This window comes from Schistocerca serialis, chromosome 2, assembly GCF_023864345.2.
Source record: "Schistocerca serialis cubense isolate TAMUIC-IGC-003099 chromosome 2, iqSchSeri2.2, whole genome shotgun sequence".
Taxonomy (NCBI): Eukaryota; Metazoa; Arthropoda; class Insecta; order Orthoptera; family Acrididae; genus Schistocerca; species Schistocerca serialis.
Window position 1 is genome coordinate 462,804,247 of NC_064639.1, and position 16,623 is coordinate 462,820,869.

Below are 16,623 nucleotides of genomic sequence, written 5' to 3' on the forward strand. Positions count from 1 at the left end.
TCACGTGTTGCAACATTTCTACGGAATGCAAACTGATCTTCGCCGAGGTCAGCTTCTATCAGTTTTTCCATTCATCTGTAAAGAATTCGCGTTAGTATTTTGCAGCTGTGACTCATTAAACTGATAGTTCGGTAATTTTCACATCTGTCAACACCTGCTTTCTTTGGAATTGGAATTATTATATTCTTCTTGAAGTCTGAGGGTATTTTGCCTGTCTCATACATCTTGCTCACCAGATGGTAGAGTTTTGTCAGGACTGGCTCTCCCAATGCTGTCAGTAGTTCTAATGGAATGTTGTCTACTCCGGGGGCCTTGTTTCGACTCAGGTCTTTTGGTGCTCTGTCAAACTCTTCATGCAGTATCATATCTCCCATTTCATCTTCATCTACATCCACTTCCATTTCCATAATATTGTCCTCAAGTACATTGCCCTTGTATAGACCCTCTACATACTCCTTCCACCTTTCTACTTTCCCTTCTTTGCTTAGAACTGGGTTTCCATCAAAGCTCTTGATATTCATGCAAGTGGTTCTCCTTTCTCCAAAGGTCTTTTTAATTTTCCTATACACAGTATCTATGTTTCCCCTAGTGAGATAAGCCTCTACATCCTTACATTTATTATCTAGCCATCCCTGCTTAGCCATTTTGCACTTCCTGTCGATCTCATTTTTGAGACGTTTGTATTCCATTTTGCCTGCTTCATTTACTGCATTTTTATATTTTCTCCTTTCATCAATTAAATTCAATATTTCTTCTGTTACCCAAGGGGTTCTTCTAGCCCTCGTCTTTTTACCTACTTGATCCTCTGCTGCCTTCACTATTTCATCCCTCAAAGTTACCCATTCTTCTTCTACTGTATTTCTTTCCCCCATTCCTGTCAGTTGTTCCCTTATGCTCTCCCTGAAACTCTGTACAGCCTCTGGTTCTTTCAGTTTATCCAGGTCCCATCTCCTTAAATTCCCACCTTTTTGCAGTTTCTTCAGTTTTAATCTACAGTTCATAACCAATAGATTGTGGTCAGAGTCCACATCTGCCCCTGGAAATGTCTTACAATTTAAAACCTGGTTCCTAAATCTCTGTCTTACCATTATATAATCTATCTGATACCTTTTAGTATCTCCAGGGTTCTTCCATGCATACAACCTTCTTTCATGATTCTTAAACCAAGTGTTAGCTATGATTAAGTTATGCTCTGCATAAAATTCTACCAGATGGCTTCCTCTTTCATTTCTTAGCCCCAATCCATATTCACCTACTATGTTTCCTTCTCTCCCTTTTCCTACGCTTGAATTCCAGTCACCCATGACTATTAAATTTTCGTCTCCCTTCACTATTTGAATAATTTCTTTTATTTCCTCATACATTCCATCAATTTCTTTGTCATCTGCAGAGCTAGTTGGCATATAAACTTGTACTCTTGCAGTAGGCATGGGCTTTGTGTCTATCTTGGCCACAATAATGCGTTCACTATGCTGTTTGTAGTAGCTTACTTGTACTCCTATTTTTTTTATTCATTATTAAACCTACTCCTGCATTACCCCTATTTGACTTTGTATTTATAACCTTGTATTCACTTGACCAAAAGTCTTGTTCCTCCTGCCACCAAATTTCACTAATTCCCACTAGATCTAACTTTAACCTATCCATTTCCATTTTTAAGTTATGTGTGTGAGCTTAAAATAAAACAACACAAACCATTTTTCATCTAACTTTATCATGTTTTCTTGTGGTGAAAGAAGCAGTCAAACAAGAAACTGGGAGAGTGAAAGACTGGGCTGTAACTGAAACATCTGGCAGCTGTTACAATAATCCTGTGGTAGTAGTGAAGGAACCAGATGGCTATGCACAATTAGTATCAGATGCAAGAAATGTAAATAAAATAATGGGAATAGAAAGAGATAGAACACCTATAATCAATAAATTATTGACAATTTTTGCAGGTCTTAAACACCTTAGCAGCTGGATCTGAGACCAGGATACTGGCAAATATCTCTATCAAAACATCCAAGGAAATAAACTGTATTTCTTTTTGAGGGGAGATGCTATCAGTTCAAAGCATTTGTGTTGGTTTGAAAATGCCTGTGTCTGTTATTATGTGAGCATTATATAATATTACAGGACAAGACCTCAGAGAAAAAGTGTTAATCTGTGTAGACAACATTGAAAAAGTGTTAATCTGTGTAGACAACATTGTTGTTATTTCCAAAATGTAGACTGAACATTGCAAAACCTTAGAACAACTGTTTACAAACCTCAAATCAGAAGGCACCAGCATTAAGTTATCAGAATCTCAGTTTGGCAAGGAAGAAGTAGAGTTCTTAGGACATATTATTAACATACAAGGAATAAAGCCTGCTCCACAATGGCTGGATGCCATAAAACCATATCCTGCACCACAAAAACAAAGACATATTTAGGTGTGATAGGATTTTACCATACGTTCATGACAAATGCAATTTCGAATACAACAAATTTATTAACATCAGTAACAGAAAAATGCCCTGGAAATGGACTCAGCAATATGAAACAGAATTCAAAATAGTTTATTGTGTGCACAATTACTATACCACCCAAATTTTTTCTAGCTGTTTCATTCCAGACCATGGTTTGGGTTGCCAGATTCTCCAGAAGATTAATAATAAACACAGTCCAATAGCTCTTATGAGCAGAATGTTAAAAAGGAAGCAAAGGAATTATAGTATAACGAAAAAGGAAACGTTTGCTGCAGTATGATCTTGTAAATAATTTAAATATTTATTAGTATGGAATGAGACAGTAATACCGTAGTACAATATCTTTTATTTTATTAAGAAGTAGCAATTTATATATGACTACTTATATAATGAACTGCGTCTGTTCGTCATTTCACCCGTGCCGAGAATCCTGCATCAAGAGGATTGAAGCAGACAAGATGATTTGCATGAACAGAGGAGGAGCATTCCGGAACCAGTATTGTCATACCAAGCTCTATGCACAATGGCAATAACAAGAAAAAGAAGTATGTAAATTTAAATGCTGAATATATGTATTGAATATTGAAGGTCTGTTGATATTAATGTCAGTTAAAATTCACTTGGGATATGTGTACCTTCCAATTTCTTTCAATTATTCTTTCCAATTTCTTTGATTATTCAAGCAGCAATTATTAATCACTTTCCATTATACATTCCATTTTATGCCCATCTCCCTATTCTAGCCACTATTCAAAGTTCACAACAGAGTATGTAAAAGATCACAACAACATAGTATGAGATATGTCACCACAACTGCCAATATGTGTAGAAACAGACAGAGATACAGCCAAGAGATGACAATTTGTAGTCTGCATACTACAAAATAATAAATGCTTTCTGTAGGTAAGACAATTAGCAAATAATATAGCAACTACACAAAGAGAAGAGACATTCTTACAGGGTCATACTGAGGAACTTGAAAAATCTCAGTCACAAGAATATGATAAGTGGAAGATGCATAAGGATGTCATATTCCATAAGACTAATGTAACAAACAGTTGGGTGTTGTGCATACTACTATGTGCAGTATGGGACATTAAAACTAAACTTCACCTAAACAGGCTATAAAGGCCCAATCGTACTGACCAGCCACCATGTCATACTCAGCCCATAGACATCATTGAATGCAGATATGGAGGGTCATAAGATCAGCGTACCACTCTCCCGGCCATATGTCAGTTTACGAGACCAGAGTAACTACTTCTCAATCAAGTAGCTCCTCAGTTTGCCTCACAAGGACTGAGTGCACCCCACTTGCCAACATCACCCAGCAGACCAGATGGTCATCCATCCAAGTACTAGCCCAGCCAGACAGCACATAACTTCGGTGATCTGATGGGAACTGGTGTTACCACTGTGGCAAAGCTGTTGGGATAATGCACTTTCTGGAGTATGTTGCATGTAAGAAAATATTGTTACTTTAAGAACATGTGCAGACAAGTAGAAAGATTACTTAGAACTTGCATTTTACATAAAACAGAAAAGCATCAACTAGTGGCACACATATATTATTGTACCCAATTATATCTAAATGCCTCCAGGATTTAGTAGTGACCATGGACCTTTATGGACCACTGCCTAGTGGGCAGGAAGGAACAACACATCTTTGTAGTGGTTAAATGCTGGAATAAGCTATTAACACTGTATACAATGGAGAGAGCTACAACCTGTATGGAAGGAGATACAAGAAAAAGGAAATGGGACCAATACAATTCATTGTAGGAGACCTAAGATTTAGGATCCTCTGCATCTTACTGCTAATAACATTGATAACCATCCTAATAACATCAGCTGTCCAAGTAATTATCTATGAAAACAGGGTTCCTTGTTTTAAGCTCCCTGTACAACTACTAAAATGTAGGCTAAAATCCACTCAAGTGCAGTGGGAGAATATTGTTCTCATTTTTCAATACCATAGTGTGTTGTTGGTAGAAGAGTGTTGTGTATCTGCGCTGGCTAAGGGGTGACAATAAGAGTGACAATCTGCAATATGTTTCCTGACTGGGAGAGTAGACAATTAGCAAATAATGTAGGAAGTACGCAAAGAGAAGATACATTTTTACAGGCTCATCTTTCTTTTTTTAAAAAAAAAAAAAAAAAAAAAAAAAAAGCAGAGTCACAAAGAGACGGTAAATGGAAAATACATAAGGGTGTCTTATTCCATAAGAATAATAGAATGAACAATTGGGTGGTGTGTATACCATGATGTGCGGTACTCATACTAGTACAGCACATACATCTAGAATATGCACAATTTGGAGCAAAGGAAGGTATACTGTGTATAAAGAATACTATTAATTTAAGAAAATGTACATACAAGTAAAAAGATTACTTGGAACCTCTAGTTTGTATCAAACTCTAGAAACATCAACAAGTGGAACACATACATTATTTTAGCCAATGATTCATAACCTCTGGGATTTAGTGGCCGTGGACCCTTATGAACCCCTGCCTTGAGAGTGGGAAGGAATGACATACATCCTTGTAGTGATATAACGCTGGTATAAGCTAGCAGCATTATAAACAATGAAGAAACTACAACTTGTATGGAAGAAGATTTGAGTGCTGAGGTTCAGAATTAATCTTAGCACACAATTTTAGTTGTGCAAGATCTATACAAGTAACTGCTCCTAGGGAGAGTATGTTCATATTCAGGAGACCAGTCTACATTTTAGTAGTTGTGCAGGGAACTATAAAGTATCAATACCAGAGAAGGAAAGATGCTACTCACCATACAGAGGAGATGCTGAGTTGTGGTAGGCAGAACAAAAAGATTCACACAATTATAGCTATTGGCCACTAAGGCCTTTGTCAGCAGTAGACACACACACACACACACACACACACACACACACACACACTAAAGCAAACGCAACTTGCACACACGTCTGCAGTCTCAGAGAGCTGAAACCACACTGCGAGCAGCAGCACCAGTGCAAGATGGGAGTGGCGACTGGGTGGGGGTAAGGAGGAGGCTGGGGTAGGGAGGGGGAGGGATAGTATGGTGGGAGTGGCGGACAGTGAAGTGTTGCAGTTTAGATAGGGGCAGGAGAGAAGGTGCAGAAGGGGGAGGGGGTAAGTAGCGGAAAGGAAAGAAATAAAAAGAAATTAAAAGACTGGGTATGGTGGTGAAATCATGGCTGTGTAGTGCTGGAATGGGAACAGGGAGGGGGCTGGATGGGTGAGGACAGTGACTAATGAAGGTTGAGGCCAGGAGGGTTACAGGAACATAGGATGTATTGCAGGGAAATTTCCCACCTAAGTAATTCAGAAAAGCTGGTGTTGGTGGGAAGGATCCATATGGCACAGGCTGTGAAGCAGTCATTGAGACGAGGGATTTCATGTTTGGCAGCGTTTTCAGCAACAGGGTGGTCCATTTGTTTTTTGGCCACAGTTTGTCAGTGGCCATTCATGCAGACAAACAGCTTGTTGGTTGTCATTCCTACAAAGAATGCAGCACAGTGGTTGCAGCTTAGCTTGTAAATCACATGACTGGTTCCACAGGTAGCCCTGCCTTTGATGGGATAGGTGATGTTAGTGACCAGACTGGAGTAGGTGGTGGTAGGAGGATGTATGGGACAGGTCTTGCATCTAGATCTATGACAGGGGTTATGAGCCATGAGGTAAGGGATTGGGAGCAGGGGTTGTGTAAGGATGGACGAGTATATTGTGTAGGTTCGGTGGACTGCGGGATACCACAGTAGGAGGGATGGGAGGATAGTGGGCAGGACATTTCTTATTTCAGGGCATGACGAGAGGTAATCGAAACCCTGGTGGAAAAAGTAATTCAGATGCTCCAGTCCCGGATGGTACTGAGTTACGAGGGGAATGCTCCTCTGTGGCCGGACTGTTGGACTTTGGGAGGTGGTGGAAGAATTGGAAAGATAAGGCACGGGAGATTTGTTTTTGTACAAGGATGGGAGGATAATTATGGTCAGTGAAGGCTTCAGTGAGACCCTCGGTATATTTTGAGAGGGACTGCCCATCACTGCAGATGTGATGACCACGGATGGCTAGGCTGTACGGAAGGGACTTCTTGGTATGGAATGAGTGGCAGCTGTCGAAGTGGAGGTATTGCTGGCATTTAGTAGGTTTGATATGGATGGAGGTACTGATGTAGCCATCTCTGAGGTGGAGGTCAACATCTAGGAAGGTGGCTTGTTGGGTTGAGTATGAACAGGTGAAGCAAATGGGGGAGAAGTTGTTGAGGTTCTGGAGGAATGTGAATAAGGTGTCCTCACCTTCAATCCAAATAGCAAATATGTCATCAGTAATCTGACCCAGGTGAGGGTTTTAGGATTCTGGGTTTTTAGGAAGGATTCCTCTAGATGGCCCATGAACAGGTTAGCATAGGATGGTGAAATGCGGGTGCCCATAGCTGTACCATAGATTTGTTTGTAGGTAATGCCTTCAAAGGAGAAGTAATTGTGGGTGAGGATATAGTTGGTCATGGAGACTAGGAAGGAGGTTGGTGGTTTGGAATCCATCGGGTATTTGGAAAGGTAGTGTTCGATAGCAGTAAGGCCATAGGCATTAGGAATGTTAGTGTACAGGGAGGTGGCATCAATAGTGATGAGCAGGGCACCGTGTGGTAAAGGGATAGGAACTGTGGAGAGTCGGCCGAGAAAATGATTGGTATCTTTTATATAGGAGGATAGGTTCCGGGTAATAGGTTGAAGGTGTTGGTCTACGAGAGCAGAGTTTCTCTTAGTGGTCACACAGTAACCGCCCATAATGGGGTGTCCTGGGTGGTTGGGTTTATGGACTTTAGGAAGCATGTAGAAGGTAGGAGTGCAGGGAGTGGTAGGGGTAAGTAGACTCTGGACTGTGGGGAGAGGTTCTGGGATGTGCCTAAGGATTTGAGTAGTGACTGGAGATCTTGCTGGATTACTGGAATGGACACTGTGGCATGGTTTGTAGGTGGAAGTATCTGACAGCTGACAGAGTCCTGCCACGTAATCCTTGCGGTTCAAAACAATGGTGGTGGAGCCTTTGTCAGCAGGTAGGATTATAAGGTCAGGATCAGTTTTTAGGTGGTGGACTGTGGTTCTTTCTGTGGATGTAAGGTTAGTTTTCATGTTGAGGGATTTGGGGAATGATGTTGAGGCAAGGTTCGAGGTTAAGAAATTCTGGAAAGTTAATGGGGTGGTTTGGAGGCAGTGGGTATGGATCACAGTTGGATGGAGGAGTGAAGTGAGTTATGCAGGCTTCAATATTGGTCTTTGGTTGAGTCTGATTGGTTGGCTTGATGGCAAAAATGTGTTTACACTGTAGGGACCGGGAGAAGGAGAGAAGGTCTGTAAACAGTCCTGCATAGTTGAACTTGGAAGTGGAGCAAAAGGTGAGGCCTTTGGAAAGGACTGATGTTTCTGTGGGACTAAGTCTTCTGGAGGAAAGGTTCATAACTGTGTTGCGGGTCTGTTTAGGTTCTGGGTTTTGTGTGGTGGTGGGAGGAAGTTTTGGAGGGTGGGTTAAGTGTAGTAGGTCTGCAAGGCAGGGTTTGTCAGCTATGAGGGGGTGGGGGAGGTTTGGAGGTTGTTGTAGAAGTGCTGGACAGTGGTACTCCAAGGCGGGAGTAGGAAGTGAGTAGGATGGAGAGATTTTTGTGGTGGTGTTGTGCATATTGCTCAAGTTCCTGCAGGGCAAGGGTTTCAATGTGTGTTATGGGTTCCAGGAATTTGGGATTACATAGCAGGAGAATTTTGTGGCTGGAGAGAAGGTACTGCAAGGAGGATTGGTCTTGGTTGATATTGTTTTGCAGGACTACATTGGTGATGGCTAAGGATTGGCGGAATCTGAACAGGTGGAGGTAATTTGATGGTAAGGCCATTAGGCGGAATTTCGTGAGCCAAGCAACAATGCAGGAAAAGTATGTGGGCTGGGATCTGGCTAGGGATAAGGAAACCTTTCTGTATTGACACAGATGGAAGGAGCAAGGATCCATTTATTTATTTTTTAACCATGACTCAGCATCTCCACTATATGGTGAGTAGCAACTTTCCTTCTCTGGTATTGTTATATTCCATTCTGGATTTTCCATTGTTTGAACTATAAAGTATCCCTTATAACAAGGAAATTTGTTTTCATAGACAATTACTTGGATAGTTGATGTTGTTACGATGATTATCAATGTAAATGGCAGTAAGATGCAAAGGACCATAAATCCTTCCTGAGTCTCTATCTTACATAAGCTATGTTCTGAGGCAAACAATACCTGTCCCTAAAATAACATTCAGAATTCATGTACCCCACCTGAACTAAAATTTGTGCACAACTTTAAGTTCTTTACTACAGTATGATAAGTTTTCTAAGGGAACATTTATTTGAATATCTACATATGAGAGATTTATATTTTTCTACAGGGTGGCTATATTAAGAGTAGTTTATGTAAGTTTTGTATGGCACTATATCCACAGATGACTTCCAGTCTATTTAGTGAATATCAAACGCATTTAGATAGTATTACTGCTCTGTATGTGTAAAAGGGAAAGAAGATAATGCGTGCCTATGGATTGTTAGCACATAATCCCATCATGATCTCTCGAAGTTTCTTGCAGATAAAATATCAATCTATGATAGCAAATGGCAGTCAGATTTTTGCAAGGCATTGGGTGTATGAATCAATATCCCCTTCTTCCAACACTCCTTAGCAGCTAATTGTAATAATGGAACTGGTTCTTTTGATGATGATTCATTACCATTTTATACAATAATTTAATTAATTTAACCAGCAACACACTACAGGCAGTTGCAGACAAATATAAAGTTACACATTAATAATTGCTATGAAAAGAAAGATAGTAATTTTGTGTTAAGGTCATGCTGAAACAGGATTCTTTGATGCCTTTCTTTGAATAGATTAGATCTAGCAAACAAGGCATTATATATATGAAGAAAGGAATAATATACATAATCATTTAGGTATATCTAAAAACACAGATGATGTGACTTACCGAACGAAAGTGCTGGCAGGTCGATAGACACACAAACAAACACAAACATACACATGAAATTCAAGCTTTCGCAACAAACTGTTGCCTCATCAGGAAAGAGGGAAGGAGAGGGAAAGACGAAAGGATGTGGGTTTTAAGGGAGAGGGTAAGGAGTCATTCCAATCCCGGGAGCGGAAAGACTTACCTTAGGGGGAAAAAAGGGGTATACACTCGCCAACACACACATATCCATCCGCACATACACAGACACAAGCAGGTAAGTCTTTCCGCTCCCGGGATTGGAATGACTCCTTACCCTCTCCCTTAAAACCTACATCCTTTCGTCTTTCCCTCTCCTTCCCTCTTTCCTGATGAGGCAACAGTTTGTTGCGAAAGCTTGAACTTCATGTGTATGTTTGTGTTTGTTTGTGTGTCTATCGACCTGCCAGCACTTTCGTTCGGTAAGTCACATCATCTGTGTTTTTAGATATATTTTTCCCATGTGGAATGTTTCCCTCTATTATATTCTAATAATTTAGGTAGTTATATAAAAATGTAGAAATTAGTTATGTTCACTCATTCACACGGGTGGCAGGTCAAAAGGGAGCGGAAAGTTTGAGATCACAGAAATTTTAAAGTGTATGCAAAGGTTACCAAGCTAACATTTCTGCTCCCTCAGTGTTAGGTATGAGTAAGTAAACTTAGTGAGTCATAGTGTTGCTCTTGTAGCCATTAATCTTACGTAAGATGTTGTTCTGTAAACCCATGTTTTTTTATGTATTGAACATTATATTTGTTTCAGCTTGGACTTGTGCACCTTCTGTCTGAAGTATTCATTGGGCTACAGGTGGCTTTGCAGTGCAGCAGTAAATGTTATGACTTCAGAATAAGTGCACACAGACATCATCACCAACCACAGCTCCAAGGAATATGCCAGACAGATGATTCCATGAGCCCAGATGAACAACGCTGATGAAGAGAATGTCAAGCTTGGATGTATACTTTAGGCAGTCTCTTGTCTTAAGTCTCGGGACAGACCCCTTATTATAGCATTTCTTGTGACATCATGTGTAATGCAATTGAGTCTGAAACTAAAGTAATTTGTCAATGAGAACGCCCTGTCTACTGATTTAAGTAGAATGTGCAAATTACTGTTTTGTGTGTTGTACTAAAGTTCAAAAACTGTACAGAAGTACTGTAAGATTGGCACAGTCACAGTTCAATGCAGTATCACTTACATCAAATTCATGTGGCACTCCCGTAAACTATATGATGATGATGGTTTGTGTTTATGGCACATGACAGTTTCATCATCAGTGTCCTTACCGTTTTCAGTGAAATCTGAGTGTGGTTAGAATAAACAAAATATCTTTGAAACAACAGTAAAAGTCCTTTATGATAGAAACATAAGAAGTCCTATAAACCCATCTTAAAAGAGTGTCAATAAAATGCTGAATGTTTGTTGAAATTTAAATTAAGTCAAATCAGTGAACCCTAAAAACTGTATGTAAAAACAATTATTCTGGAACAAATGGCTGATGGACCATGGACCACTGACTAGAAAACCATGGAAAAAAAAGACGGATAAAATACATGTTTTCAAAATGATTGTTTTCAAACTATCATCATTCAAAAGTTGAAACAGTTAGAGGAAAAGAGTGAAATAGTCTACGGAAAGAAAAATGATATGGTGAAAAAAGGAAGTGACATCTGGAGTCTTTAGACAGTTGTTGTAAGAAAGAAATAATAGTCTTTTGGGTTTCAATTTAAACATTTTCTAATTAACATATTTTACACTAGTACTGAAACCTTATCGAGTGTCGTAAGACAAATAAAAATTTTAAAGAAAATAATACAGTAATAAAATATGCATTAACTTGAAATAGTAATGCATTAAACATAGTGTTAACAAATACATTTCTCAAAAATGTCTGTCTCACCTGATGTCTTTTACTAACACTGTCTTCTTAACAAGCCTCTTATCAATGTGCAAAACAGGAGGATAATACCAGACAGACAGTCTTGTATCTTGAATGGCAGCCAAAATGTTGGCATCACAATTCCACCTCAGACATTGGACCATTGATCCTTTAAACAGAACATAGAGCTTCAGTGTTTGATTTCACAAATTGTGCATGAGATACAATGGTTAATTTAGTAAGAAATGTTGTAAATAACAGTATTAGCAATGGAAGATAACAAACACAACTGTGGAAAGGACATATTATACATACACAATTGTAAAAAAGAATTCAAGTATGGAAAGAGCAGTTGGGTTTCTTCCTCTGTAAGTGCACCACCTCTGTTAACAACACTGGATGTGAAGCAGTACATCTGTTTATACATGGATGGAAAGAAGAAACAGCATTGTTCTTGCTGAGCCAACCATTTTGACATGTGGTCACTAGTTCATGTGATTCACAGAAATTAAATGAGAATGAGATGATTTGCTTTTGAACATACAGTGCCTGACCAAAAAAGTGAAGCACCCAGAAGATATGGCAGGATGTCAAGGTAACTTTGTACACATTGTACACATTCACACTGTAGGTAGGTAGATAAGGGATTAGAGCTGCAAGTCTTTGCACCAGGTTGAATAGCCACAAGAGGGTATTAGTGTTGTTTGTGTTTAGTGCTGTCACCAAGACTGTTGGGGTATATAAGGGGTGTGAATCACATCAGATGTTGAGTGATCACTGTGAAGAACATGGAGATGCTGTGTATTTGTTTGTGACAGAGCAATCAGCACTGCCTGATACTGAAAAGGACCTCACTGTCGATATGCATTTGGCTGGTTGGTCGAAACATGTAATATCCCGATTTCTGGAGTATTCAGATGTCACAGTGGCCCAATACTGGACTGAATGGAAACTTGAGGGCTCATCATCAAAGTTCCAGTCAAGCCATCTGGCAGCCACAAGGGAAGATTGCCATATTATGCACCATGCACATCATAACCCCTTCACATCTGCACCTGCAATCCAGGAACAAGTAATGGTCTCCCTCACCATTGGTTGGAGACTAGCCAGACTAGTTACTTATCATATGACAAGTAGGCTCTTGTCAACACCATAAGGCAGATGACTGCATTTAGAACGGTGTTGTGACCAGAAAGCACAGACTGCTGATTAATGGCATCACATTAGGTTCAGGACTGCAGATGAATGGTGTCACATTGTGATCATTGATTAACTGCAGTCTAGCACTGCCCTTGGTGGCCATCACTGGCAAGTATGGCAGAGACCTGGCAAGAAGACTCATTCTTCCAATGTTTTGGAGAGGCACAGTGGTGTTACTCCTGGCACCATGGTGCGAGGATCCATCAGGTATGCTTTCAGGTCACAGCTGATAGTCATTGAAAGAACTGTGCCAGCTTAACAGTATATCACGTACATTCCATGTCCTTATGTGTTACTTCTTGTGTGACAGTATTGTGTGTCATCTTTTATCTGGGCAATGCTCGTGCACACATCGTGTGTCTATGATCTGTTGGCATGATGCTGAGTTACTCTACTGCCAGCAAGAGTTTGTAATCTCTGAAGTAACATAAGATATGCCCTGAGCTCATCAGTATTTTGTTTTCTCCTCCCATTCTGGGCACTTCAGTTTTCTTGTCAGGTAAAGTAGGTAGGTAATGAACAGATCTAGTCCAAATATTGAACTTTTCAGGGCAGCACATGTAAGGTCTCCTCACTCCGAATTAAGTTTCATTTCTGTAATATCATTTTTAACACAGTCTTGTGTTTTTTTTTTTTTTTAAACAGAATTTTATGGTCTTGTCAGTGGCACAGATAATGTGAGCTGATGATATCCTTGCTTAGTTCTCCCATAAGAGAGCCAGTGCAAACAAACATTGCAATCTCTATAGAAAAACCTTAACAGAAGGCAAACTGACCAGCTGTCAAAAGGATATTGCCAGTGAAGTGGTGCAAAATTCTGTTATAGGCTAACTAATCAAAAATGTTTGAGAACATGGAAGGCTGGGGATGGTTAGGCAGTTGAACGTCATACACTTATTTCTGTTTTTATATAAATGCATATTACCATGGGATATCAACTCATCACTAGCAGGACAACAAATGTATTTTATTTGGGAAATAAATGCTCTCTCAGTGATATCAAGTTAACACAAAATTAAAGTACTTTGGTTAATGGAGGTTTGGTATAGTGAGGCTGACAGCTGGGAGGGAGAGGCAACAGTGGCATGGGATATGGATGTGCCATTGGTGCAGGCAGGGGTAGTTGGCCCTAGTGCTTGGTGACGTAAAGGACTGATTTAGAATGGGTGGCGGATATAGAACAGAGAAAGACGGAGACCACGGAGAAGAGGGTGTGGATGCAGGATGAGCACAGTTGGGGCTGGAGCAGGAGTGGTGTTACATATCACTTAGGAATGGTAATGTGTAACCCTAAGTTTTACCTTTCAGACAAATGGTACTCACAAACAATGAAACAGTACAATGAATTATCATATAGGATAGTGCACCCACTGTTCAGATTTGTTCATTATTGTCATGTGGCAACCCGTTAAATTCTGATGACCATGACAGGGTCCACAAAAGGGTGAACATAGAAATATAGCCTTTACCAGTCTAAGTCTCAGTTAGCATGAGTTGAATTACTCAGCAACTGAAAAATAATCGCTATCTATTGTTTAGAGGCTAAAAAAATTTCAGAATCTAACATGGACCAATCAAGTTTTGTCATTTTCAATAGAGATTAGATTATTACACAGTTGATTAGTGGGACAGGTTTAATTTTTACAAGAATAAAACAGAAATTAATTAGATTAAAGCTTCTTGGCCCACTCCTGTGATAACCGTAAGATATGAGTAATAAAAGTAGAACTGAAGGTCCTGTAGCCATATTTAGAGTTACTTTGATATACGTACAAGTACTGACAGCCAAGCTCACTATATCAATGGCCTCATCCACAAGAACACACGGCAACATGAACATGCACATTGTTGGTGCAGCTTCTCATATCCCAAATTCTTCCTGCCGATAACTATAATTATTCCTATTCATCCCATTTCCCCCACTGCCCTTTGATAATTTTGCATGTTATTCTCAACACGTACCTGAGCCACACCAACTTTTCAACATTGTCCTAACGAATCTCCTCTCCCCACTCTCACTTCCCTTATCCCAGTACGTGCATATTCCCACAGCTCATTTGTTCCATACATTTTTTGCACATATTTTTACATTTTTCACACATTTATTTGTGCATTTTTACATATTTGTAAGTACTTGTACATATTTTTATGTATTTGCGTTTTAAAGTATTTATATGTGTATTTTTCTGGTATCCAGCTCCCCTCACAACCACCTAACACCTTCATTCATCCATTTCCTATGTCATTTCCTGTTTCCCCAATGCCATCCCCAGCACATTGGACCTACGCCCCAACTTTATGAACTAGTTCAGAAAAGTGTCCCTTCCTCTCGCTAAAACCAGACCCATGTACTGTTCCTTGAATGTTGCCTAAGCCAAGGAATCCCCCCAAATTGTTTAACCAACCATAAAAATTCCTTACTCTGGATCCTACCCCTCCTTTCACAATGACCTTCCTCTTTTCAGATTCTGACAGTCTCTGTTTCTCACAAAGCTGATACTGCAAAAACACATCTCCATGGCACAGGTATCCAACAACCACCTCTGTTCTCTCCACAAGATCCTGCTGCTGTGCAATCCGTACCACATACTCTGTAGAGCAAAGAAACTGGTACACCTGCCTAATATCATGTAGGACACTGTGAGCAGCAGAAGTGTTGCAACATGGCATGGCATGGGCTCAAATAATGTCTGAAGTATTGCTGGAGGGAATTGATACCATGAATCCTGCAGGGCTGTCTATAAATCCATTAGAGTATGAGGGGGTGGAGATCTCTTCTGAACAGGACATTGCAAGGGATCCCCAATATGCTCAATAATGTTCGTGTCTGGAGAGTTTGGCAGCCAGCAGAAGTGTTTAAACTCACAAGAGTGTTCTTGGAGCCACTCTGTAGCAATTGTGGACATATGGGGTGTTGCATTGTCCTGCTGGAATTGCCCAAGTCTGTCGGAATGCACAATGGACTTGAATGGATGCACGTGATGAGACAGGATGCTTACGTACGTTTCACATGTCACAGTCATATCTAGATGTATCAGGGGTCCCACATCACTCCAACTCAACACGTCCCACACAGTTACAGAGCCTCCACCAGCTTGAACAGTTCCCTGCTGACATGCAGGGTCCATGGATTTATGAGGCTGTCTCCATACCATTCATGTCCAATCACTCAGTACAGTTTGGAATGAGACTTGTCCAATAAGACAACATGTTTACAGTCATCAACAGTCCAATGTCAGTGTTGATGGGCCCAGGTGAGGCGTAAAGCTTTGTGTCATGCAGTCATCAAGGGTACATGAGTGAGCCTTCGAAACCAAAAGCCTATCTCGATGATGCTTCATTGAATTGTTTGCATCCTGACACTTTTTAATAGCCCAACATTGAAATCTGCAGCAGTTTGCAGAAGGTTTGGACTGCTGTCATGTTGAACGATACTCTTCAGTCATTGTTGGCCCCGTTCTTGCAGGATCTTTTCTGGCTGCAGCGATGTCAGAGATTTGATGTTTTATCAGATACCTGATATTCACAGTACACTCTTGGAATGGTCATAAGACACAATCCCCTCTTCATCACTACCTCAGAGATGCTGTGTCCCATCGCTCGAGTGCCGACTGTAACGCCATGATCAGCCTCACTTAAATCTTGATAAGCTGCCATTGTAACAGCAGTAACCAATCTAACAACTGCACCAGATACTTGTCTTATATAGGCACTTCCAACTGCAGCGCCATATTCTATCTGTCTGCCGTATTCTGTCTGTTTACATATCTCTGTATTTGAATATGCATACCTATACCAGTTTTTTTGGTGCTTCAGTGTATATCACATTCCTGAAACTGAATCCCTTGCCCCCCAAGCACCTGGAAGAGCATTACAGACAACATTTCCATAAGTTATCCAATCTGTTGACATCCTACTTCAGTCTTGGGGCTCCACTTTCCAACCCCGACTGTATCCACAGTGTTCCTCATTGTCAACTCTTCACAGCACCCGGCCCCAGCCTAGTTGACCTCTTCAGCTTGCTACATCTCCCAAAAATCCCTACCAACACTCCACAAA

At 40.3% G+C, this 16,623-nt stretch overlaps 1 protein-coding gene across 2 annotated transcripts in view; it reads right to left on the minus strand.

The window, feature by feature from the left end:
- LOC126457365 (intraflagellar transport protein 80 homolog) overlaps positions 1 to 16,623 on the minus strand; it is a 461,822-nt gene that overhangs the window by 143,009 nt on the left and 302,190 nt on the right. For both annotated transcript variants that reach the window (XM_050093607.1, XM_050093608.1), the window contains exon 11: positions 11,386 to 11,533. In XM_050093607.1, coding sequence (XP_049949564.1) covers positions 11,386 to 11,533 — 148 coding nt within the window. The remainder of the gene's footprint in view (positions 1 to 11,385; positions 11,534 to 16,623) is intronic.